The sequence below is a fragment of the Chiloscyllium plagiosum genome, chromosome 30, assembly GCF_004010195.1.
Source record: "Chiloscyllium plagiosum isolate BGI_BamShark_2017 chromosome 30, ASM401019v2, whole genome shotgun sequence".
NCBI lineage: Eukaryota > Metazoa > Chordata > Chondrichthyes > Orectolobiformes > Hemiscylliidae > Chiloscyllium > Chiloscyllium plagiosum.
Window position 1 is genome coordinate 25,270,477 of NC_057739.1, and position 25,603 is coordinate 25,296,079.

Sequence of the window (25,603 nt, forward strand, 5' to 3'; positions counted from 1 at the left end):
ATATGCTTCCTTCTTTTTCTTAACCAAACCCTCAATTTCTTTAGTCATCCAGCATTCCCTATATCTACCAGCCTTCCCTTTCACCCTGACAGGAATATACTTTCTCTGGATTCTTGTTATCTCATTTCTGAAGGCTTCCCATTTTCCAGCTGTTCCCTTTACCTGCGAACATCTGCCTCCAATCAGCTTTTGAAAGTTCTTGCCTAATACCGTCAAAATTGGCCTTTCTCCAATTTAGAACTTCAACTTTTAGATCTTGTCTATCCTTTTCCATCACTATTTTAAAACAAATAGAATTATGGTCACTGGCCCCAAAGTGCTCCCCCACTGATACCTCAGTCACCTGCCCTGCCTTATTTCCCAAGAGCAGGTCAAGTTTTGCTCCTTCTGTAGTCGGTACATCCAAATACTGAATCAGATAAAATTCAATCATGAATCGTAGTGGACAGTTAAGCAACTCACTGGAGGAGGTGGCTCCACAAAAATCCCCATGTTCAATGATGGAACAGTCCAACACGTGAGTACAAAGGATAAGGCTGAAGCATTTGCAGCCATATTCAGCCAGAAGTACTGAGTGGATGATCTAATGCAGCCTCCTCCTGTGGTCCCTAGCATTACAGACACCAGTCTTTAGCCAATTCAATCCATTCCATGTAATATCAAGAAATTGTTGGAGACACTGGATACTGCAACGGCTACAGGCTCTGACAACATTCTGGCAATGGTACTGAAGACTTATTCTCCAGAACTAGTCAAGCATTTCCAGTACAGTTACAAAACTTGCATCTACCCAACAATATGGAAAATTGCCCAGGTATGTCCTGAACAGAAAAAACAGGACATATCCAACCTTGCCAATTACCGACCCATCAGCCTATTCTCGAAAATCAGTAAGGTGTTAAAAGGTGTCATCAATTGTGCTATCATGCAGCATCTGCTCAGCAATAACCTGCTCAGTGACGTCCAATTTAGGATATACCAGGGCTACTCAGCTCCTGACCTCATTACAGCCTTGGCTCAAACATGGAAAAGAGTTGAATTCCAGGGGTGAGACGAGAGAGACAGTCCTTGACACAAGGTCACATTTGACTGAGCTGGGGTCAAGGAGCCCTAGCAAAACTGAAATCAATGGGTATCAGAGGCAAACTCTCCGTCAGTCCTCTCAGCTCCAGAACATCTCTACATAAGTTCCTCAGGATAGTGTCCTGGGTCCAACCATCAATAACCTTCCCTCCATCATAAGGTCAGAAGTGAGGATGTTTGCCGATGACAATAACCAGGCTTGGGCTGACAACATTCGCACCATACAAATACAGGCAATGACCATCTCGGATAAACGTCAATCTGATCACCACCCCTTATCATTCAATAGTGTTACCATCACTGAATCTCATTATCAACATCCTGGGGGTTACCATTGACCAGAAATGCATGTGGACGAACTATATAAACACTCAAGAGCAGGTCAGAGGCTAGGAATACTGTGGTGAATAACTCACCTCTGGCTTCCCAGAGCCTTTCCACTGTTTACAAGACACAAATCAGGAGTGTAATGGAAAATTTTCCATTTACCTGAATGAATGCAGCTCCAACAATGCTCAAGAAGCTTGACACCATCCAGGACAAAGCAGCTTGAATGGCATTACATCCACAAGCATTTACTTGCTCCACCAATAACGCTCATTGACAGCCGTGTGTACTATCTCCATGATGTACTGCAGGAATTCACCAAAGATCCTTAAACACCACCTTCAAACCCACAACTACATCTATCTAAAAGGATAAGGGCAGCAGATATAAATGGAAACACCACCTCCTTCAAGATGCCCTCCAAGCCACTTACCACTCTGACTTAGAAATATATCGCCGTTACTTCACAGTCGTTGGGTCAAAATCCTTGAACTCCCTCCTTAACAGAATTGTGGATCAACCTTCAGCATATGGACTGCAGCAGTTCGAGAAGACAGCTTAGCACCATCTTTTCAAGGAGCAACTAAGGACGGACAATACATGGGACCCAGCCAGTGATGCCCATATCCCATGAGTGAATAACAATACAATAAGTTTCTGGTGACACTATTCATTTAATTAATGCAATATCACTAGCAAATGCACTGTCAGATTTGGTTGTTAATGTCAACATAAGTAAACACTGAACCGGCCTAAACCTTTGAACACCACTTCCCCAGGTAATGCATGCATACACATACATGTGATATAAAATATCTATATAAAATACACAGCATTTTGAAAAACAAAATGGTTTTAAGGCTTTGCGCGTAGTGCACAGCTAAATAACATTTGTAATGTGCTTGTCTTTGGTCCTGGAACTGAGTTAATGTCAAATTCCTGCCTAATTTAAAGGGTGTTAATTAATTGAAAATGAATGGGCTGGTGCTTCAGTTAAAACAGCAGAGGATAGAATTTGATAAGAATTCTTTAAAGTTTGCATGATAATATCTCTCAAAATTATTCCCAGACTCTACTGTCATGATCTAGAAAATTTCTTTGCCATCGCTTTGAATTTACTGTCCTTTAAATAGTCCAGGTTACTCGTTGTCGTTTGAGCAGTGTATTTGCTCATTATTCTGGCCATGACCAGATGGAAATCTAGAGGGGGTGGTCTGTCTTTTGTTGAACAAAACATGCAAAATGTTTTTTAAAAAATGCTTGCTACACTTAATACGTAAGTATTACTGCTATAGAATATAGAGAATAAAAGATGATTTTACAAAACTGCACTTCCAGGATTGTGACCTACTGGGAGCACATATCAGAAAATCACACACTGATCACTTTTTTTCATTCATATTACATGGTTTTTTTAAGACAACTCTGAAGCACAACTGAGCTGTATTGCCTATAATGAACAAGTTGTAGATTTCACGACTGTTAGCCAGAAATCCCAAACCAACACTTGGCACATCATTTTGTACACAAAGGTTCAGCTCGCTCTGCATTCATGATGCCTAACATGTTGCTGTACCTTAGTCACGGAGGACTGTACTTTTACAGAAAGTTCACGAAAAGGCAAGCTCATGAAAGGAGAGCGCATTCTATTGATGTGCACAATATGCATTACAATAGAGTGAAGCCCACCATTCTCATTCATGTGTGGAGTGCAATTTTACAATAGCACAACAGGGGATTCAGTGTACATTCTCTGGATACAGCTAACGACGGGTAACAGTTTTAAAGCATATTGTATGCTAAAAAATGGCCACATAAATGCACAAAATAAATGCGGATTTTGAATTATGTAAGATATAGTCCAACTTAGTTTTGTTATTTGCACATGAATTTGAGATCAACTTTCTTTTTGTCATAAATTATTAAATATTGTTAAGTGGGGGCTATGATATATTGCATTTATTACAATTTTGTGCTGTATTACCAGGAATTGGGAATAATACTTGTGACTGTCAATCTGGTATAACTGTGCATACATTTACAAATGTAGCTTATTCAATATGCACTAATGCTTCCAGAAGGAATAGTTTGAATTTCACTTACTATGCACTCTTCCAAAACTAAAGAACAGTACATTTTTCTGTAAATAACTTTGTTTAAAATTAAACACTTTTGTGTATAGAGTGAATCCCCAGCTATTTTGCAAATTGTTATTTACAACTTTAGCTCTATTCCATAGAGAAATTCAAACTCTATAGGTTAAGGAGTTAATTACCTTTATTTAACTACCATTGTGAGGTCAGAGAGAATTCATTTGCAATTTGTGAAATGTATCCAGCTTAATATTCAGAAAGTGCAATGGTTTAGCTCATGTATTTGACTAACGTGGCCTGGTTGTACTGTGTGCATGAGTTATTGTCTAGCTTAACTAGTTTAGATTCAGAGACTCTATTTGTAAACCACTGATACTGTAGATTGTATCTCCCCTGTGGTTATGGACTGTTTTTTGCCATTGTGCGATATAACTGCAAGGTTAATTATGGCCCCTTGCCCTGATGCCTCATCCATCTTCCTTTTCCCAGGAATGTGTAAGTGGAATACATTTTAAATGATTTCAAAGACTATGACCATCCTTTGTTGAAATGCCAGGAGGTATGTTTGATGCAAAGTGAAATGTTAAAATAGTCTGTGTCTCCCAAAGGTATTCTATATATTGATCCAGACAGAAATAAATAGCAATTGTGGTCATTGAATGTGAATGTTGACAGTAAGACTAGCTTCTACATTCATGCCAATGTGCTGGAGGAGGTAAAAATCTGCACAGGCATCGGAATCATTGTGAGTTCATTGCTGCTCCAAATTGAAATTGCATAACTTTTATTGAGAGATTACAGCACTATCAAGATAAATATTTCCCAATATTCTGCCCTGCACCATATAAATGCAGGATTTATACTGAAATTGTGGGCTGGACTTTCAGAGAGACTCTGGGAGGGGTGAACTGTGTGACATTCAGAGCTGGATTCTGAGGGACACAACACCCAAGCCTGTACCCACTGATTTTTAGCAGTGGCCTTGAAGATTGTGAACTAGTTCAGTTTGCAAGCCCATATTCTGCGACTCCCGACTTGACCAGCTAAATAATGGTGATAGAAATCGCTGGAATTTTAAAGGGATTGGACTAGCTTTTCCAAGTATCATTGTTCATGGCATCTCAGAGGTTGTCTGGATGAGGGAACTCTTTGGAAGGCAAGGTCTTAATGTCTTACACATGCATCACAGTACATCTCCACTTCCTCCAAAATCCCACCCCACCGCCCCCCCGTCCATGGTCTCTCATACCTTCCACGCCAATTAATGTAGATAAGCTGTTCAGCCACTGTAGAGAACCAAAAAAACTATACAGCAACAATAAAACATCTGTAAAAAAACTTTGATAAAAAGTAATTCATTCACACCTTTCCACAGCTTTAAAACAAAACTCTTGTTAATATAGCCCAATAAAGATATCCAACATCTAGACCCTTTGAAGTATCAAAACAGAAATTGCTGAACACTTGAAATCTCTTCAGCTTGGGGTAACTAAACATTGTGCAACTGACAGTGTTACGGTAGAGAGTTGAATCTATCAATCAAGCAATGCTTTTCCTTCAGTTTAGCTGATTCAGTTGTTTAATGGATATGTGGACTTTCAACAAAGCATGCATAATTTATTAACCATTAAATGATTGAAACAACTAAAGCCCTGTGGTTTGGCAGGCAAGTATAGCTCTGCACGGAGAATAAGACCATAAGGTATAGGAGCAGATGTTGGACTTCATAGAATCCCTACAGTGCAGGAAGAGGCCATTCAGTCCATTGAGTCTATACTGACCCTCTGAAGAACATCTCACCAAGATCCAGTGCCCCTTCCTTATGCCCTTAACCTCACATTAACCATGGCTATTCCACCTAGCCTGCACATCCCTGGACTCTGTCGGACAATTTAATATGTCATGTTGAGGCTGTACAGGACATTGACAAGGCCTTTTCTGGATTACTGTGTGGAGTTCTGGTCACCATGGTAGGAAGGATATTATTAAACTGGAGAGGATTCAGAAAAGGTTTACCAGGATATTGCTGGGAATTGAGGGTTTGAGATATAAAAATAGTTGGGAAAGGCATAGGTGGTTTAGTGGCGACATCATTGAGGTTTATAAGATCATGAGGGGCATAGATAAAGTGATTGACAAGGGTCTTTTCCCTAGGGTGGGGGGAGTTCAAAACTAGTGGCCATATTTTTTAACGGTGAGAGAAAAATGATTTTAAAAGGATATGAAAGGCAATTTTTTTTTACACAGAGTGGTTCATGTGTGGAATGAATTGCCAGAGAATGTGGTGGAGGTTGGTACAGTGACAACATTTAAAAGACATTTGGATTAGTTCATGAATAGGAAACATTTGGAAGGGTATGGGCACAGGCAGATAGGACTGGTTAAGTTTGGGAACATGATCAGTGTGGACTGGTTGGACCAAAAAGTCTGTTTCCATGTTATATGACTCTATGCAGCATCCACCTAATCTGCATAACTTTGGACTGTGTGAGGAAATCGGAGCACCCAGAGGAAACCGATGCAGACACGGGGAGAACATCCAAACTCCAGCCCGTCAAGTCTGCGCAACCAATCATGAGATTGTGGCTGATTTGAAAACCCTCAACTCAACCATCTTGTCTTTTCCCCATAGCTCTCAGTTCCCTTATTAATTAAAAATGTCTACCTCGGTCTTGAATAAACTTTATGATCCAGCCGTGATAGCACTCTTTGGTAAAGAATTCCATGGATTGAGTTCCCTTGGAGAGAAGGAATTCCTCCTCAGCTCTGTCTTAAATGTGTGACCCCTTACGCTGAGATGATGCCCTCTGGACCTACAAGGGGAAACAACCTCTCCACATCTTTATGCCAAGATTAGTTGTTACAGAATTAATAAATCTGACCTGCAATATTACATGATTAACACAAGCAACTGGAGATTAATTTCATCTGAATATATTGATAAGATATTATCTTTTTTTAAAATTATACAGGTAATTTATGTTCTCCAGACCTCGGCCAGTGCTCATCACAACCCTGCCAGAATGATGGAATTTGTGTTGAAGGACTAAATGACTACACCTGTCAGTGTCAACAGGATCCTGTGATGTACACGGGGAAGAATTGTGAAATACAGTTTGATGCCTGTTATCTTAACCTATGCATGAATAACGGCACCTGCCAGAGTATACCAGGAAGCCTGCAGTACAACTGCACCTGCTTACCTGGGTTTGAAGGTACTCAGTGCAACATTAATATAAATGAATGTGAGAGCAATCCTTGTCAGGGTGTTCATGTTGACTGCGTAGATAAAATGAATGGATACAGTTGTCTGTGTTCTCCGGGATACGAAGGGGAAAACTGCACAACAGAAATCAATGAATGCCTTGCAAACTCCTGTAAGAATAATGGAACATGCTTGGATGGAATTGGGAATTATACCTGTGATTGTCAACCTGGTTACACAGGGGTTAACTGTGAAACCGATATTGACGACTGTGCATCAAATCCTTGTTTAAATGGAGCTCTATGTCTTGAAGGTATAAATGAATATAAATGCTTCTGTGTCCCCGGATACCAAGGTCCAAATTGTGAAATTGACATCAATGAATGTGCATCCAGACCATGCAAAAATGGGGCAAAATGCATCCATGATGTGGATCGATACTTGTGTGTCTGTCCTCCTGGCTACAAAGGTAATTTATGTCTGTTCTGTAGCATGTAAAAAAGTTAAACAAACGAGTTATACTGAAACTTAGCTATGCTTCTTACAGACACATTTTGTAGAATAGTTATGTCAAAACTGTGTACATTAATTGCAGTTGGACTAATACTTTAGGAAGTTGTGTTCGTGTCCAATGTTAATATTTACTTTGGAGAAATAGAGATGTGGCTTCGATCTGACCTTTAATATCTTGTAATAATGGTTCTAATCTAGGATTCAGTAGTTACTGTCCCTTTTGCACACAAATTTAAATTTTTTAAAATACCACCGAAATTTTCACTACCGCATTGAAGTAGCCTCGAAAGAATCTTTTGTTTAGAACAATTTGTTCAGTAATACTGGCCCAAAGTGGTGAATAAAATCTCCCTAGTTTGACATCATCCTTATTGGTTACACATACTGGTAATCATCAAAACAGATTACAAAGCCAATTGAAATCATTCTCATAATTTTTATCATGATAGTCTGTAGCTAGCCAGTAACAGTTGACAATAAGTAACTCACCAATTTCTCATACATGGGCACTTCATCTTTGGTCTCTGTTATGCTGAGAAATCTCATTAATCTCTAGGATCAAAACTCTGATCCAGAAGGAAGAATAAATGAAAGCTCAAATAGCATGCTTTATCAAAGTTATGCAACCAACAGATCAGGTCAACCCTGTGCCACAACTCGTCATGAGCAATGGTGGACAATAAAACAACTAGGGAACACCTGCACCCACCTAACTGCCCTGTGGCTGAACTCTTCAATTCCCCCTCCCACTCCGTCAAGGACATGCAGGTCCTGGGCCTCCTCCACTGCCAAACCATTACCACCCAATGCCTGGAGGAGGAATGCCTCATATTCAGCCTTGGGACCCTGCAACCACACAATATGGATTTCAACAGCTTTCTCATTTCCCCTCCCCCCACATTATCCCAGTCCCAAGCCTCCAACTTCTTGACTCTGATCTCCAGCATCTGCGGTCCTCATTTTCTCCAAACTAAGGAGAGGAGGCAGCTCTATAAATATTCTTAGTGGCTACAATGGTAGAGCCCAGTATGTCAGCACAAGTGATAAGAATGAAGTGTTGGCAAGTCTCTTCAGGAAGAGCTGCCAAGAGGAGATCTCCAGCATTATAGATGTCTGTCTTCAGACAATTCAATTAATGCCATGTGACATCAGGAGCAGCCGAACATATTGAGTACAGAAAAAGCTATTTGGGCCCTGACAATATCCCAGCTGTAACACGAAAGACAGTAGTATTCAAATTTCTCCAGCCATTCTCAATCATCAGTAAAGTGAAGGTACCCTCAACAGTGCACTTATTCAGTAATAACCTGCTTACTAATGCTCGGTTTAGACTTCATCAGCACTACCCAGCTCCACACCTCATTATAGCCCAGTTTCAAATACGGACAAAAGAGGTGAGATCAGTATGACTGTCTTCGAAATGAATGTGGCATTGAGGGGTTCAACTGAAACTATTGCTGGTGGAAATCAAGGAAAAATTTCCAATGCCTAGACAAAAGGGAAGCAAATTACATTTTTTGGAAGCCATTTATTTTCATCTGAGGACACTACTTCAGAGCATCTTCAGGATATTGTCCTGGGCCTCTTCTTTTCCAGTTGAATGTTGTCCTCTCCATCATCAGCTCGGAGATGGGGATGCTAAATGATGATTACAGTGTTCAGATCCATTCATAATGCATAGATCATGAAGGAGCCCATACCAAACAGCAACAACTGGAGAACATTCAAGACTAACAAATAACATTCAACACACAAGTGCCAGGCAATGACCATCATCACCAAGAAAGAATCTGACCATCTCTCCTGTACAAACAACAAGATTACCGTCACTGAATTTTCACTATTAGCATGCCCTCAATCATAAAACTAACTGGATCCCAGCTGAATAATTACAGTGGTCATAAGTGCAGATCAGTGGCTGGTAATTCTACAGTGAGTAACTCACCTGTTGTTTCACCGAAGCCTGTCTACCATCTACAGGGCATAAGTAAGCCATGTAATGGGATGTATGCAGCTCCAACAACATTCAAGACGCTCAACACCGTCCAAAATAAAACAAGCTACTTGAATGGCAGTCATCCATTTACCATCTCAAATATGCTCTTGTTCCATGTCAGTGCCAGCTGTGTGTATGATCTACAAGATGCAGTAGCAACTAGTCAACATTGCTTTGATAGCATCTTCCAAACTCACAACTTGAAGAATTAAGCAGCAGGTATATGGGAACGCCATCACCTGCAAGTTCTCCTCCAAGTCTCTTGTTATTCTTATGTGGAAATATGCACGAGTTCCTTACTGCTGGGTCAATATTCTGGAACTCCAGTCCTATCAGCACAGTAGGTGTGCAAGTACCACTGAGATCACAGTGGTGTTACCACTGTTTTGTCAAGTATATTTGGAGATATGCAATAAATGCAGGCCTGGCCAGGAGCACCCCCATCACACTGCTGAACAGAAATCACAGAGTTGATTATTTTATACAAACCATGGGGTAAAGACAACATTTTGGGATTTTGTTTCATTTATTTCATAGCTGATATCCACATATTCACTATTCACATATTCACAATTATGATTGCAAGATAAAATTCAATCACTAAAGAAATAAGGGACAAAATACATTCACTGACAGCCTATTTTCCATTTCCTCCTCCCAGAAAGGTTTTCTGAGAACTACGTTTACAAACCTATAAAAAAGGACATCTCTGTCTCATCCAAAGTTTCAATTTAGCCATTGAAAACTATTAATACTCCTATCCATTCTCACAACTCATGCTGCCCATGTGTTTGAATAAACTAATACTTTTCTGAATCAATCTTGTACAATTTGGTTGTTGAGTGACACTGCTACCAGAAGCTAAGTGGTGTAACAGCCTTTCAGAAAATTCAGGAGCACAAATTAGCTCATAAACACTGTCCCACAATTTTACGTCAGTTGATTAATTCATTCCAAATAAATATGAATGAAACTGTTAAAAAATACAAAATAACGTAGAAGCAACAGAATCACAGAATTCTATAGCTCAGAAAGACCATTCAACTCAAGTAGTTCACATCAATCTTCTTTTCCTGCTCTCTGTAATTGTCCTTTTAGAAAAATATCCAATTCCCTTTTAAATCATGTTCGAGTCTCTAACACAACTATCCCTGGCAATAGAGCATTTTTGCTCTTCATTACCCTCTGAGTCCCCAGCTTCCCCTTTGTACTTCGAATGTAATAATGAATTTATGCTCCCTACTCACTTATTCACAACTCGTGGAAAGAATACTACACTAATTATTTTCTCAAAAGCCTTCTTTTTTTAAATTAAGATCAAAATTCTATAACATGAAATTAGGTGCATTGTGGGTGGGACTGGTAGGAAAAACAGTGTAAGTAACTCTAGAAATGTATTATAGATAATCACAGTTTCTTAGATTTTGTCTGAATGTTTTCAGAAATCAAAAAGAAAATACTGGTACATGAAGTAGTATAAGGTAAGGCAACCGCCTTTCTCATCTTCCTTGTGTTCAAATATCTTTGGTACTGACAGTATATCACCTACATAACCACGTCATACAATTCCAAGTGAATTAAAAATGACGACAAACATTGACATCTTGGAGTTGTCTAATGTAAGAATTTGTACTCTTAACCTTTCAAATTGCATTTGAACACAAATAAAATCACATCATCATTCCACAAGCAAAATGGTTCCAGTACATTTCATAAAGTTCTGATGAAGAATTACTGGACGAACCATTAACTTTGCTTTCTTCCCACAGATGCTGCCACACCTGCTGAGTTTCTCCAGCACATTCTGTTTTTGTTTCAGATCTCCAGCATAGAACAGTATAGCAAAGGAACAGGCCCTTTCGCCCACTGTGTCTGTACTGACCATGGTGCTATTCGAAGCTAATTCCTCCTGCCTACACCTCGTCTATATCCCTCTATTCTCTGCCTGTTCATGTATCTGTCCAAATGCCTCTTAAATTTTGCTAAAATATCTGCTTCTACCACCTCCCTGGCAATATATTCCAGGCACCTACAAGCTTCTGTGTAAAAGAAAACCTTTCTCACATTTCTCCTTTAAAGTTCCTCCTCCAGTCCAGGCAACATCCTGATAAGCCTCTTCTCCATTCTCTCCAAAACTTCCATATCTTTCAGAAAGTATGGCAGCCAGAACTGTCGACAATACTCCAAATGTGACCTAATAAAATGTTATACAGTTGCAACATGACTTGCCAACTTTTATACTCAATGCCCTGACCAATGAAAGCAAGCATACTGTATGCCGTCTTTACCACCTTATCCACTTGCATTGCCATTTTCAGGGATCTATGGACTTGCACCTCATGATCTCTCTGTAAATTAATGCTCATGAGAGTCCATCCATTACTGTATACTTTCCTTTTGCATTTGATCTTCCAAAATGCATTACCTCACAATTGTCCAGATTAAATTCCATCTGCCATCTCTCTGCCCAACTTCCTAACTGATCTATATCCTGCTGCATACTTCCTCACTATTCACAACTCCACCAATTTTTGTGCCATTTGCAAAGGTACTAATCAAACCACCTATATCTTCACCCAAAACATTTATATATATTACAAACAACAGAGGTCCCAGCATTGATCCTTGTGGAACATCACTGATCACAAATCTCTAGTCGAAAAATAGAATGTCCTCTGTCTTCTATGACGGAGCCAATTTTGTATCCAACTTGTCAACTCACTATTCCATGCAACTTAATCTTCTGGACTAGCAAACCATGAGGAACCTTGTTAAATGCTTTTGTAAAGTCCATGTAGACAACATCCACTGCCTTAACTTCATCAATCATTTTTGTTACTTCCTCAAAAAACCCAATCACGTTTATGAGACAAGAACTCCCTGGGATAAAGCCTATCCTTATCCCTAATACTATCCATAATAAGCTAATTCCTCTTCAAATGTAAGTACATCCTGTCCCTAAGAATCTTCTCCAATAATTTGCTTACCACTGATGTAAGGCTCACTGACCTATAATTTCCTGGATTATCCCTGTTTCCCTTCTTAAACAAAGGGCCAACATTTTCTATTCTCCAGTCTTCTGGGACCTCACCTATAGCTAAAGAGGATACAAAGAACTCTGTTAAGGCCTCAGCAATCTCCTCCCTTGCATCCTGCAGTAACCTGGGATAGATCCCATCAGGCCCTCGGGACTTATCTACCTTAATATTTTTCAAGACACCCTACTGTAGTGATTGTAACAAGGTCAGCCAGGTAGACCTCATAGAATATGAGTTCCTTGATTGGAGCTGCTAATCTGGTCCAATCAGGGAGCCCTGGCTGACATATATAAAAAGGAGTGTCAGAGATTCTGTTCCCTCTGAGACCTGGCCCTGAAGAAGCTGGATCAGTGTCAATGGCTCCCCATGTGTAAGTGAAGAGTGATTTGGTGATGGGAAAGCGGCCTCTGTGGAGTTATTTCAGTGGCAATGAGAGAAAAGCATGCTCCTGAAGAAATTCACTCACAATAGGTACTTTTCAGTCATAGGTAACCATTTTTGACATCATGCCATTACTTGGGAAGCTTGACCTGTTTCATCCTGTCATTGAAGATTGGGCCCAGTATATGATAAAAATGCATTTTTTTTCTGGGCAAATAACATTATGGTGGGTGAAAAGCAATGAGTAATTCTCATGGTGGTTTGTGGACCCACAGCTTTTTCAGTTATTAGCAGCCTAACATTCCCTGAGGCACCAGATACTGAAACCTTTCAAAAGTTGTCAGATTTAGCTCGGGAATAATACAGCCCCAAGCCTCCTCTAATTCTGAGATGGCTATCAGTGTTACTCAGCAATTCGAGAACCGCGGAATCCATATCAGGATTTTGATGAGGTTAGGATGATAGGCAGAGGCAGGTGGTGAAGGTTTAACCTTTAATGAGATGCTGAGAGACCATTTGGTATTTGGGATTAACGATGTAACCATGCAAAACCCTCTACTAGCTGAAGTCAAACTTGACTTCAAACAGGCACTACAACTGGATTTGTCATTGGAAAATACAGCAGGTGGAGCATATGAGTTACAGGGAATTCCAATGGAAGTAAACACCCTTGCCAGGGCGACTGAGCTTGGGGAACATGCTGGAATGAAGACAATTGCATAGCTTCACTCAGGACATATCCCAGAGGGACTATAGGTTAGCACACAACAAAACCTCAAACAAAGCAAAACCATAGCCTTCAGGGAAGTGAAGAAACAGCTATGATCTGCAATGCCTCCTCTGGGGCGGCACGGTGGCTCAGTGGTTAGCACTGCTGCCTCACAGCACTAGCGTCCCAGGTTCACTTCCAGCCTCGGGCAACTCTGTGTGTGGAGTTTGCACATTCTCCCGTGTCTGTGTGGGTTTGCCCGGGTGCTCTGGTTTCCTTTATGTGCAGGCCAGGTGAATTGGCCATGCTAAATTGCCCCGAGTGTTAGGTGCATTAGTCAGAGGGAAATGGGTCTGGGTGGGTTACTCTTCAGAGGGTCAGTGTGGACTGGTTGGGTTGAAGGACCTGTTTCCACTCTGTAGGGAATCTAACCTAATCAAATAGGGCTTTGGGGTAATATTAGCTCTTAGGTAGCCCAATGGAGAAGAATGCCCAATAGCATATGCATTCAGGACTTTGGCTAATTCAGAGCATAAATATGTCTAGATAGAAAAGGAAGGTTTGGCAGAAATATTTGGAATTAGAAAGTTCCACCAATTCATAATAATAACAAACCACAACTCCTGCTTGGTCTACTTAAAAAGAACAAGGCAGTGCTGCCCGTAGCTTCAGGCTGAATTCAGTGGTGGGCTCTAATACTAAGTGTGGATAACTACAAGTTGAACACCATCCGGGAGGCCAAGTAGCAAATGTGGATGCATTGAGCCACCTCCCACTGGCAGATACACCACCAGTGGTATCACCACTGGAAGGGTCTGTAACGGTTTTACATTTTCTGGACACATTTTCAGTCACAGCTGACAATATCAGACCTTGGATGCAGAAAGATCCAGTCCTGGCAAAACTGAAACAGCCAGTGGAGATGGGGGAAGCCAAAGAGCTGTCACAACCAGAATTGAAACCATTTTGGAACCAGAGAGAGCAGATTACCGGAGAGCATATTATTAAGGGGAACAAGAGTGGCTGTGCCGAGCAAATGTCATTGCCAGATACTGACTGAACTCCACCAGGCTCATCCAAGGGTTTCCAAAATGAAGATGTTGATGAGAAATCATGTCTGGTAGCCAGGATTAGATGTAGGCATAGCTGCATTAGTGGGGCAGTGCCCAGAGTGCCAACAAGGACAAAAATTACTATGAGTATAGTGGGCATGGCCAGGTAAATCTTGGACTTGGTTACATGTCAACGAAGCAGGTCCTTTCATGGACTCAATGTTCTTAGTCATCGTGGATGCCCACTCAAAATGGCTGGATGTGCAAAGCATTCATTCATCAAACATGGAGACGATAATAGAATAACTGCATGTATCTTTTGCAATGCATTGATTCCCAGATAACGGGTCATCATTTATCAACAGGGAATTTGAGTATTTCCTAAAGTGGAACTGTATTCGACATAGAAAGACAGCTCCATACCATCCATCATCCAATGGTCTGGCAGAAAGAGTAGTCCAAACTTTGAAGGCAGGGTAAAACAGCATCAGAAACACTAATGCTGGACACAAGACTCTGCAAAGTGAAAGAGACAGTTTACTTCAAGTGACAAAGTTTGGTGTTGGAACCATGAGAACGGCCCTGCATGAGGTAAGAGGATGATCAATATTAGGTCAGGACTAGAGACGGACAAAGGTCAGGTAAGTGCAACAGTCTAGAACAAGCATGTGGACCACACACAAGCTGCAAACTAGCAAACAGTGCGGGAGCAAAATGTGCCCGGCTCCTTGACAGCCTTTCTGACTGTTCTGGAACCCGTGGGTTCTCCCTCTCTGTCGTGTATTGAAGATACCTCTGAATCTGAGATGGGCACAGTGGATGGTGCAACCTCGACACTTCTGCTGCTAGAAGAGGAGAATGAATTTGTTCCGAAACACTTTGGGCACAAGATGCGAGCCACTCTGCGTTACATGCCACTCTCTTCGAGGCAGAGTCGGAGGAACCCGACTCAGTGCTAAAACACCAGAGGTAGAGCTACAATAAAAAGAACCAGCCTATGTCCTCAGACTCAGAGTGGGAGGGATGTACTGATCATTACGAGGTCAGCCAGGTGGACCTCATAGAATATGAGTTCCCTGATTGGGGGTGTTAATCTGGTGTAATCAGGGAGCCTTGGCTGACAGATAAGAACAGGTGTGTCAGAGGTTTTACTTAGATTTTTTTTTAGATTAGATTAGATTACATTACAGTGTGGAAACAGGCTCTTCGGCCCAACAAGTCCACGGAGGAAACCCACGCAGACACGGGGAGAACGTGCAAACTCCACACAGTCAGTCGCCTGAGGCGGGAATTGAACCCGGGTCTCAGGTGCTGTGAGACAGCAGTGCTAACCACTGTGCCACCGTGCCGCCTACTTACTCTGAGAGCTGGTTTTGAGGAAACTGGAATAGTGTCAAGGACTCGTCATGTGTAAATAAAAGAGGACTTGGTGATGGCACACTAGCCTCTGTGGAGTTATTTCACCAATGCCTCCTCCTTCTTAATATTGACATGCCTTAGAGTATTAACATTCCCGTCTCAAAACATACCATCATCCATGTCTTTCTTCTTGGTGAATACCAATGCAAAGTATTATTTTCCCTGGAGTGTCAGAGGCTGAGGGGTGACCTTAAAGAGGGTTATAAAATCATGAGGAGAATGAATTGGGTGAATAGTCAAGGTCTTTTCCCTAGGGTAGGGGAGTCCAAAACTAAATGATACAGATTTAAGGTGAGAGGAGAAAGATTTTTAAAGGGACAACTTTTCCATGCAGAGGGTGGTGTGTATATGGAATGTGCTGCCAGAGGTGGTGATGGAGTCTGGCACAATTAAAACAGGCATCTGGATGGGTATATGAATAGGAAGGGTTTAGAAGAATATGGGCCAAATGCTGGAAAATAGGACAAGATGAGTTTAGGATATCTGGTCAGCATGGACAAGTTGGACTGACGGATCTGTTTCTGTGCTGTACAACTCTTTTACTCTACTCACTTTACCAACTTGCTCTCACTCCACACCCACTTTGACTTTGAGTGGAGCTACACTTTCCCCAGTTATACACTTGCTCCTAAAATACATATAAACTGTGTTGGGATTCTCCTTAATCCTCCTTGCCAACGACATTTCATTGCTTCTTCTGCCTCTCCAAATTCCTTTTTAAATTTCTTTTCTGCTTCCTTTATACTCGAGCACTGAGGATGCAAAGTAGGGATTGAGAAGTTGGGGTTGGGGGAGAGGAGAGAGAGGAACTGGAGTTGGGAGAGGGGAGAAAGGAGCTGGTTTTCGGAGGGTGCGGGGAGAGAGGAGCTAGGGTTGGGAGGGGGGAGCTGGGATTGGGAGAGGAACTGGTGTTGGGGGGAAGAGAAATTCCTTGCAAATTAAAGTGGAGTGCTTAGATGAAAGTTACAAGAATTCAGGAACACCAACAGGAGGGGAATGTAATGGATATGATTTTAATGAACTGTCTATTGTATTATTTAATATTGAAATTTCATTTCATGAATATTGCATGTGTGTTATCACAACTCAAAGCATCTTACACATTATGAATTACATGAGGCACAGTGGCTGTGTTTGAGACAAACACGTAATAGCCCATAGGGTATGTTTAAAGAGATGACATTTTGTGCATTGAAGTGTGCCAGTTATTTTTTAACAATGCTTGTTTCTTGTGCCAATATAAGTCCTGTGCTGTCTAGAACAATAATATTTTCCTTGCATGTTATGGCTTTGAGTTAACGAAAGAATGATGATTCTGGGAGATATCGCTGATTTCTTCTCATTCTGCTTCTGTGAGAGTCTAAATAGCGAGCTATATCAACACGAATCCAGAAGGTATCATTACTAATGGTTGTACCACCTAATGAAGGAGCCAATGAGTCTGAAAGGGGATCCTGCAAACCAAAAAGAACCTTGAAAATCAAAAGCATAGCCCTTAAGAAATTTCAAAACCCTTCAAAAACAAAAAAAAAAGCAACTTAAGTGAACTCATTATTTAATTTTGATACAAAACCAAGTTTGTGTTCTCAATTTGACTGTGAAATTAGATGTACCAGTTCATGAGCTGATTAATTTCTTGTTTGATTATTTTGAGTTAACTGACTACAATCAGGAGAATTAATTTACTGACTTATTTGTAATGGACAATTCAACCACCATCAACCACATTTTCTCCATCTCTTGTCTAACTAAAGCAACTGATATTAGATCAGTAGTTTAGAGTCTGGAAATCTAAAGCTAACATTCTTATGAAGTGTATTGGAAAAGCTTGTGTATTCAGTAAACCAAATTCATGATCATCATAAATATCATGTCCATTTTTGGAAAATACTGGGAGCCTAATGATTTTAGAAAGACAATGAATTCTAATTTATCTCAATTAGTCATATTAAATCATATCATTAAGTTAATTGAGTAAATGTTAGATATAGTGCACCAAGGTTGCTAATTGGCTTGCTGATAATCAACACCTAGTTTTCTATCACCTTATGATAAAAAGAGAAATTTGAAGATTATTTTTCATTTGGATAAGTTCATGATTAGGAAGGGTTTAGAGGGGTATGGGCCAAGTGCAAGCAGGTGGGACGAGTTTAGGTTGGGAACATGGTCAGCATGGACTGGCTGGACTGATGCTGTATGACTCTATGACTGTATGAGATCGTTTCCATCATACTACCATTCAATCTGATGACCATAGTCCCAATGAACTATAGGGCTGCCCCCTCATTGGAGAGGGTTGGTGGGTGGTGAGTTTAATCTGAGGGTCTCCACACCCGAGGCCAGAGGTGATGTTGAGAAGGCAGAACCTTTATGGTACCTTCTGACTATATGGGAATTAAACCAGTGTTGTTGGTGCCACTCTGCATCAGAAACCAGCCATCTGGCCAACTGGCTCCCTTATCCGATGAATGAATGGTGGCATGGATCACATTAAAAATGACACCTTTTCAATAGTACACTCCTGAGGCAACATTTACATGGTCACACACTGGATTAAAAAAAAGAGTTTCATCCACAGATTTCCATATGAGACACCCAACAACATATATATCTCCTGTGAAATATAATGGCTGTCCCTCAGACAAATGGCATTCCAAAAAGAAATGTAGAATATGTGGTCTAGAGTTCAACATATCACTTCAATTCAGTAATTTAGTCAGCAAAGTTTCTACTAAAAACTTTGGAGTTAGTTCTGAAATTTTGTGAATTACACATAAATGTAAACTGCAGTTGTTGGATGACTTCAGCAAAATGTTGCAGAATATCTAAAGACTCAAGAAACTCAGGAATCACAGTTTTGTGTAAAATTATTTCTGGTCGTGCAATGTAGAGGAGAAGACATATCCAGAGCCAGAAGAAAGCAAAGTTCAGACAGTCTGGCAGTTTCAGTACACTTTAAAACTTATTTCTAACTATATTGAAAGAAGAAAACTCAAAAATAATCCAAAGCCATTCTTGAAAGTAGTAACAGTTTTTTTGAAAAACATTAGAAAAGCACCTCCTAGCATAGGCAGGCCAAAAGCAGATATGAATTCCCATTGAAATATTACAGATTCCTAAAATTGTTAAGCAAGAATGTGGTAAACAAAGAACTACAATATTTAAATGCAGGAAATATTTTCTATTCTTTGTTGGATATCAATCTAACAAATTGAATCAAATTAAAGTTTTAGTTTTTCGATTTTTAAAAAAACACATAATGGACTGATGCACATCAGTGGATCTTCATTGTAAATATAATACTTGTGCTAAAATCTACATATCATTTACAACTCATCCGGTGTACACACACAAATCAGTTTTACCGATTAGCAGGGTCAAAGGCCATTATACATCAGCTGATTAAGCTGCAAATTTCCTAGGTCCACTGTTCAATGGATGAAGAGAGATGCATTTTGTAAAATTCTAATTCAATAAAACCTGTTCCCATTACAGCATTTTGAATCAGATGTTTTCAATTCTGAAGAAAGTATTCTTCCTTCAAGGTGTTGCAAATCGTCCTTTGCTTAACAACACTTAAGCTGTGTTCTTGTCAGCAAGATTTCAAACTGTGTTGTTCAGAAATATGTGAATAAACATTTCTTTCAAACAGTTTCCAACAATGTACAAAATGTAATAAAAGTATAAAAACTTAGTATTGCTAAAACACATTCATACTGGAATAGATTCAAAAGGAAAATACTTTGGATGGTACTGATAAATATATAATGCTGTATTTGTCATTATTCATCCTTTAAGTCTTTAGTTGACTGGCTTCTTTTTGTTAGTTTATTTCAATTCCCATCAAAATGCCATGACCTGTGACACAGCCTGAAACATTCTTGTCTGCTATCTGTACTGTTCATGCATCACCCTGAATAGTAAAATCAGCATCAAAACAACCTGCAAAATCTCAAGTGTGAGACTTTAAACACACTTAAGCCCCAGGTTCCACTGAAACCCTGGTACCGTGCTGCTTTCCAGAGGGCTGACGCCGTGAGTTATGTCTGATAGATGAGGGGGTGAAGCTAAAGCAGTCAGTGTTATCAGCAACCAAGGTTCAAGCACTCAGTTCCATTAGATACTGAAGGAGTTCAATTCTGTGTAATTACTTACAGCCATAAATGAAAGTTAAAACAAGGTTGTTGAAATACCAAAAAATTCCAATCTCATTACACCATTGGTGTGTTAAGCAGAAATCCTATAGATCTGATCTCAGTTATTTGTACAATTCACACGGATTTTTAGTCCTAGATTTTTCCCATAATTGTGTCAAAACTCAAAGTAGTTAAATTCCACTTTTATCACAAAATTAAAATGAAATATATGTTGTAAAGCATCTTTCACCATCTCAGATATCTCAAAGTGCCGCATAACCAAGTAGGTGCTTTTGAAGTGTGGATACAAGTGATGTGCATGGATTAAAGATAGTTGTGGATGGACACAAGAGTTGTGAATGTTAGCACTAATATGTAGTTACCATGAAATGGTGACAATTACCCTTGCAGTTTGCACATCGCTTCCGAAAAAACACAAAAGCAAGTGTGATGTGAAAAAATTATCTTTTTCGCCCAGTAAGTTGTTAGGACATGGAACACACAGCCTGGAAATGTAGTGGAGGCAGGTTCAATTGAGGAATTCAAGAGGGAATGATTATTGGGATTGTAATTGTGTGCAGGGGTATGGGGAGACTAGCACAAGATAATAGATTGGGTTGTGATACCTGGTCGGCATGGATGGGTTGGACCGAAAGGTCTGTTTCCATGCTGTACATCTCTATGACTCTATGACTATAACCAATGCAGGCACAATGGACCAAATGGGCAAAAGTGAGGACTGCAGATGTTGGAGATTAGAGTGGTGCTGGAAACGAAGGATCTGGTGAATTCTGATGAAGGGATCCTGCCCAAAACTTCGATTTTCCTGCTCCTCAGATACAGCCTGACCTGCTGTGCTTTTCCAGCAATACGCTAAACAATGGACCAAATGGCCTCCCTCTGTTCTGTATTGAATCTGTGATTCCATGAAGGAAGCAGTAATATCCTGTGATTTTCAGCTCCTGATCTGAGCTACTTTCCAAGGATATGCACAAATCAAAATTAGTAGGTTCTTGGGGGAGTGATGAGGAAATGGGAGGGATGACAAAGATGAGCCTAAGTCGAGTGTGGCAACCTCAGACAGAAGAAGCATGACATTTCGATATTACTCTGTACAAAAGGAAGGGCATGACAAATACAAAGAGGGGGCAATTATTAGATTACTTGCATTAACATGGAATCTAAACTAATTGAATAAGGAAGGAATTAGCCATAGGCCACAGTGAATCATGGGCATTGTTCTCTGGGAGAGAAACAGCTTGAGGGGCATTACCCTGCCATGACAGGGCAAAGCTACAAGGCTCACCTCAGTGAATGGCTACAGCCCTATTGGGCATTCAGTGCCTGCTGTTAGCATCATTGTGCATTGTACTCTAACCATTTAGCCATCCAAACTAACTGAAATTCCCACAGAATTTAATATTAATCAAGGGGATGGCAATGGCCTAGTGGTGTTATTGCAGGACTGGTTTCTGCCTAGTTGGTGGGACAACAGAAAACTACATATTGATGAGGTAAGATTAGTTTCATACTACAGCATTCAAATGAATGCAAACAGGCCTCTCGCCTCTCAGATTGAGATTTTTGTCTCCTTTGTTCAAAACCTCTTTGAAAATCAGACTATGTTTTTCTGAATTTTGAGAATTAACTTCTGTCAATCTCACTTTATTTCCCCAAATAACTCACCAATGCCCACATTTTTGGCAAGTTTCTGCCCAATGTTTGGGATGGCCTTTTGAGGTCAAAGTTGAGGAGAGTATTTTTGTTTTCTTTCAGAGGGCTGTGCGACTTTCAAACTCTCTACCTCAAAAAGCAGTGGAGAATGGGGTCAGTTAAGGTGAAGGTAGATAGCCTGTGTTAGCAAAACAATTAACATTTATCAGGAGTACATAGGAGTGTCAAATTTGAAGCACAAACAATTAATGATGATGATCTTATTGAAGGGCAGAGCAGTCTGAATAAGGTTCCTAATTCTTATTAACATAAATTCCATGAGTTTTGAAAGACCTACCAAGCACAGTACTCACCAATCGATTACTTACCTGTTTTCCTGTGCTGTCACATCTTTCTCAGAATGCAGACCACAGATTTGTTTTTCAAAAATATACTTTATTCAAAAAATACTTTGATAATCTGTACAACTGGACATGCCATACATATGTAAACATTCCATTTGTTTGCATATCGAAAACAGAGTAATCATTCCTATTTACAGGTCTATACGATTACATTTTTAGCTGAGGCGTCAGCAGAGCCCAAATGACTGCGTGGGCCCCCTGTTCTTCTTTAGGCAGGCAGATGTTACACAGTGGTCTTTCCCCATCGCACCTTGGCGGCAGCTGCCCAAAGCTTCAGCGCGTCCCTCAACATGTAGTCCTGGACCTTGGAATGTGCCAGTCTGCAACACTCAGTCAGGGTCAACTCCTTCAGCTGGAAGATCAACAGGTTTCGGACTGCCCAGAGAGCGTCCTTCACCGAGTTGAGCTCGGGACGAACCTTGACAAACACCACTGCATTCCTCCCACAGATGAAGCAGTTCCAGTTCCAGTTCCACACTCTGTTTTCCTCACGCATTGTGGTTTAGTTTCTGGCACGCCCTCTCTCTATCACTCCCTCTGGTGTTATATTAAGTTTCTCATTCTACACTCTCACCCCCTTTTGCACTGTTTTCAGACTTTCTCCCTCTCTTGCTTCACCATATGCTGTTATAAGACTCTGGGTCACACAAATTCACCAATATGCACGATAAAGACAGATTCTTAACTGATTATGCGCACGCCAGAACCTTAGCCAATCCGCTCACAGAAGAATGAGACCTTGCTAAGAGTAGGCAAACATGGTTATATTGTATGAAACTAATTTTTAAAACACCATTCTGTCCATTTAAAGCAGTTACTGTCATGGCTGTGTTCTGGTATCTCCTATTAATTATATAAAATATATTTGTAATTTAAGTAGCTTTTCATCTGAGTTTATGAGTTGGAAGTTGAACCACAGGAACTTACCTGGATTCATTGTACCAAGAGTAGACAGGCAGGAGTTGGAAGAACACAGCAAGCCAGGCAGCATCAGGAGGTGCACAAGTCAATGTTTTGGGTGTAATCCTTCTTCAGTCTGTGGGTGGGTGAGGGGGGAACTCATTGTACCAAAAGGTAGTTATACATCTTAATATTGGGTCTGATTTAGACAGTGTTCAACGACAGGACAGTATGACAATAAGTGAAGCCCATAAGGAGAGACAGGAGGCAGGAGCTTCAACCTTTGCAATAGTCCAACAAGCTTGAGGTTCTTTTACTTTATCTGGATGAAAGTAAGGGCTTCAGGGAGGATGAGCTATTCAAGGTTTAAAAGGGATCTAGGGGCAGCTTTTTCACACAGAGGGTGGTACGTGTATGGAATGAGCTGCCAGAGGCAGTAGTGGAGGCTGGTAAAATTACGACATTTAAAAGGCATTTGGATGGGTACATGAATAGAAAGGGTTTAGAGAGATATGGGCGAAGTGCTGGCAAATGGGACTAGATTAATTTAGGGTATCTGGTCGGCATGGACGAGTTAGACCGAAAGGTCTGTTTCCATGCTGTACATCTCTATGACTCTAAGTTGGGGGAACAAAAATGAATGTTATGGTGGTAGTTACAGTAGTGTAAAGAGGGTTATTAACACAACTCTTTTCAGCAAACAGCATACATGCAAACAGCTGTGCTGCCTGCTCAGTGCCAGAGTTCAGGACTTGGAGAGGAACATGCAGTGAATGGGAGATCATTCAGTTGTAGGTACCAATGATTTGAGCATGACAAAGGAGGTTTGTATTGTCACTAAGAAGAGCTAGGTGCCAAATTACAAAATAAAATCTCAAAAGTCATAATCCCTAAATTATGAGTTGAACCACGTTCAAATGGACATGGGGCAAATTTTATGAGAGGCTGAAAGTGTGGCTGAAGCATTGGTGTGGGAGAAGTGGGTCATGGTTAATGGGGCACTGGCAGCCGTAGCTACAATACTGGCATCTACTTGAAAATGTTGTATAACATAGAACAGTATATCACAGGAACAGGCCTTTTGGCCCATCATGCCTGCGTCAACCATAATTCTAAACTAACCCATCTGGTCCATATCCCTCCATTCCCTGCCTGGTCATGTGTTTGTCGAAATGGCTCTTCAACATTCCTGTCATATCTGCTTCACTACCTCCCCTAGCAATGTATTTGAGACACCTACCACCCTCTGGATGCTGAAACCTTACTTGCACATCTCCTTTAAACTTTCCCCCTCTCACCTTAAACCAAAACTCTCTAGCATTTGACATTTCCTCCTTAGGAAACAGATTATTCTCCTTATCCATGCCCCTCGCAATTGTATACATTTCTATCAGGTTGTCCCTCAGCCTCTGACACTCTTGTGAATACAATCCAAGTATGGCCAACCTCTTTTTATAGCTAATACACTCCAATCCAGGCAACATCCTGGTAAACCTCTTTTGCACCCTTTCGAAACCCTCCATATTCTTCCTGTAGTGTGGTGACTAAAACTGCACACAATACTCCAGAGAAATCCGCATAGTTATGTCCTCAACACAAATCCAATGCAGCCAATTAAATCAACAGTAAAGTGACAGAAGGTGTCGTCAGCAGCATTATCAAGCAGCACCTATTCAGCAATGATTTGCTCAGTGATGCCCAGTTTGGGTTCTGCCAAGGCCACTTAGCTTCTGAACTCATTACAACCTTAGTTCAAACATGGACATAAGAGCTAAATTTAATAGGTGAGGTGAGAGAGACAGCCCTTGACATTAAGGCCAAATTTGATCAAGTATGGCATTAAGGAGGTCTAGCAAAATAGAGTCAATGGGAATCAGGTGGAGATCTCTCCCTTGGTTGGAGTCAAGGCCAGCATGAAAGATAATGGTTATGGTGGTTCGAGGTCAGTCACCTCACCTCTGGGACTTTTCTGTAGGTTAGTGTCATTTTCAGTTACTTTGTCAATGACCTTCCCTCCGTCATAAGGTCAGAAGTGGGGATGTTCACAGAACTTCTGGGTTTCTTGTTACAACCAGATGAGGAGGTGGTATTGGCTTCCCTTTTTTTACTCACCTTTTGGTCATCAATATTTGTCCTTTTTTAGCAAACAGCAATTGCATTTTAAGTAAAACATAGTACACTAGAAAATGATGGAGCCAACTACCAAGTGAAAGAAAGAGAAATCTTAATCCTTAGTAACCCCATGGAAACAAAGACTAAAAACACAACAGAAAACATACACACAAGTACATGTAATCAGCTTAAAAGGAAGAGTATCTCGTACAGAAAGGGGAACATAAGGATATGAAGTTTAGAAGACCTTATTGCCTTTAATGTTTTAAACCTGAAGGACAATTAATTGTTGACTCATATCTGCAACAGGAGCAAAATCTGTAGATATCTTAGGCCCTCAATGAATGAGAACTTGTTTGCATATATTGCATTTTAACCAGGAACTATTTATTTGAGATGAGAGAACCAGACAGGTGTGGGGTGGGGAGGGCGGGGTGGATAGAGAGATAGTGAAAGAGAGAGACAGACAGACAGAGACAGTGTGTGCACACCTGCTCTTATGGACTCATGTTCTTCTCTCTACCCTGCTGCTTAAAAGTAGCTGTTGAACCATAGTTCACG

General features: G+C 40.6%; 1 protein-coding gene across 2 annotated transcripts in view; it reads left to right on the top strand.

Moving 5' to 3' along the window:
* Positions 1-25,603, top strand: part of LOC122564827 (protein crumbs homolog 1-like) — a 176,087-nt gene that overhangs the window by 63,792 nt on the left and 86,692 nt on the right. The window contains exon 2 of one of the 2 annotated variants that reach the window (XM_043720129.1): positions 6,476-7,177. The exons of the other annotated variant lie outside the window; for it this stretch is intronic. Within the exon in view, the coding sequence (XP_043576064.1) occupies positions 6,476-7,177 (702 nt within the window). The remainder of the gene's footprint in view (positions 1-6,475; positions 7,178-25,603) is intronic. 2 annotated transcript variants of the gene reach the window in all.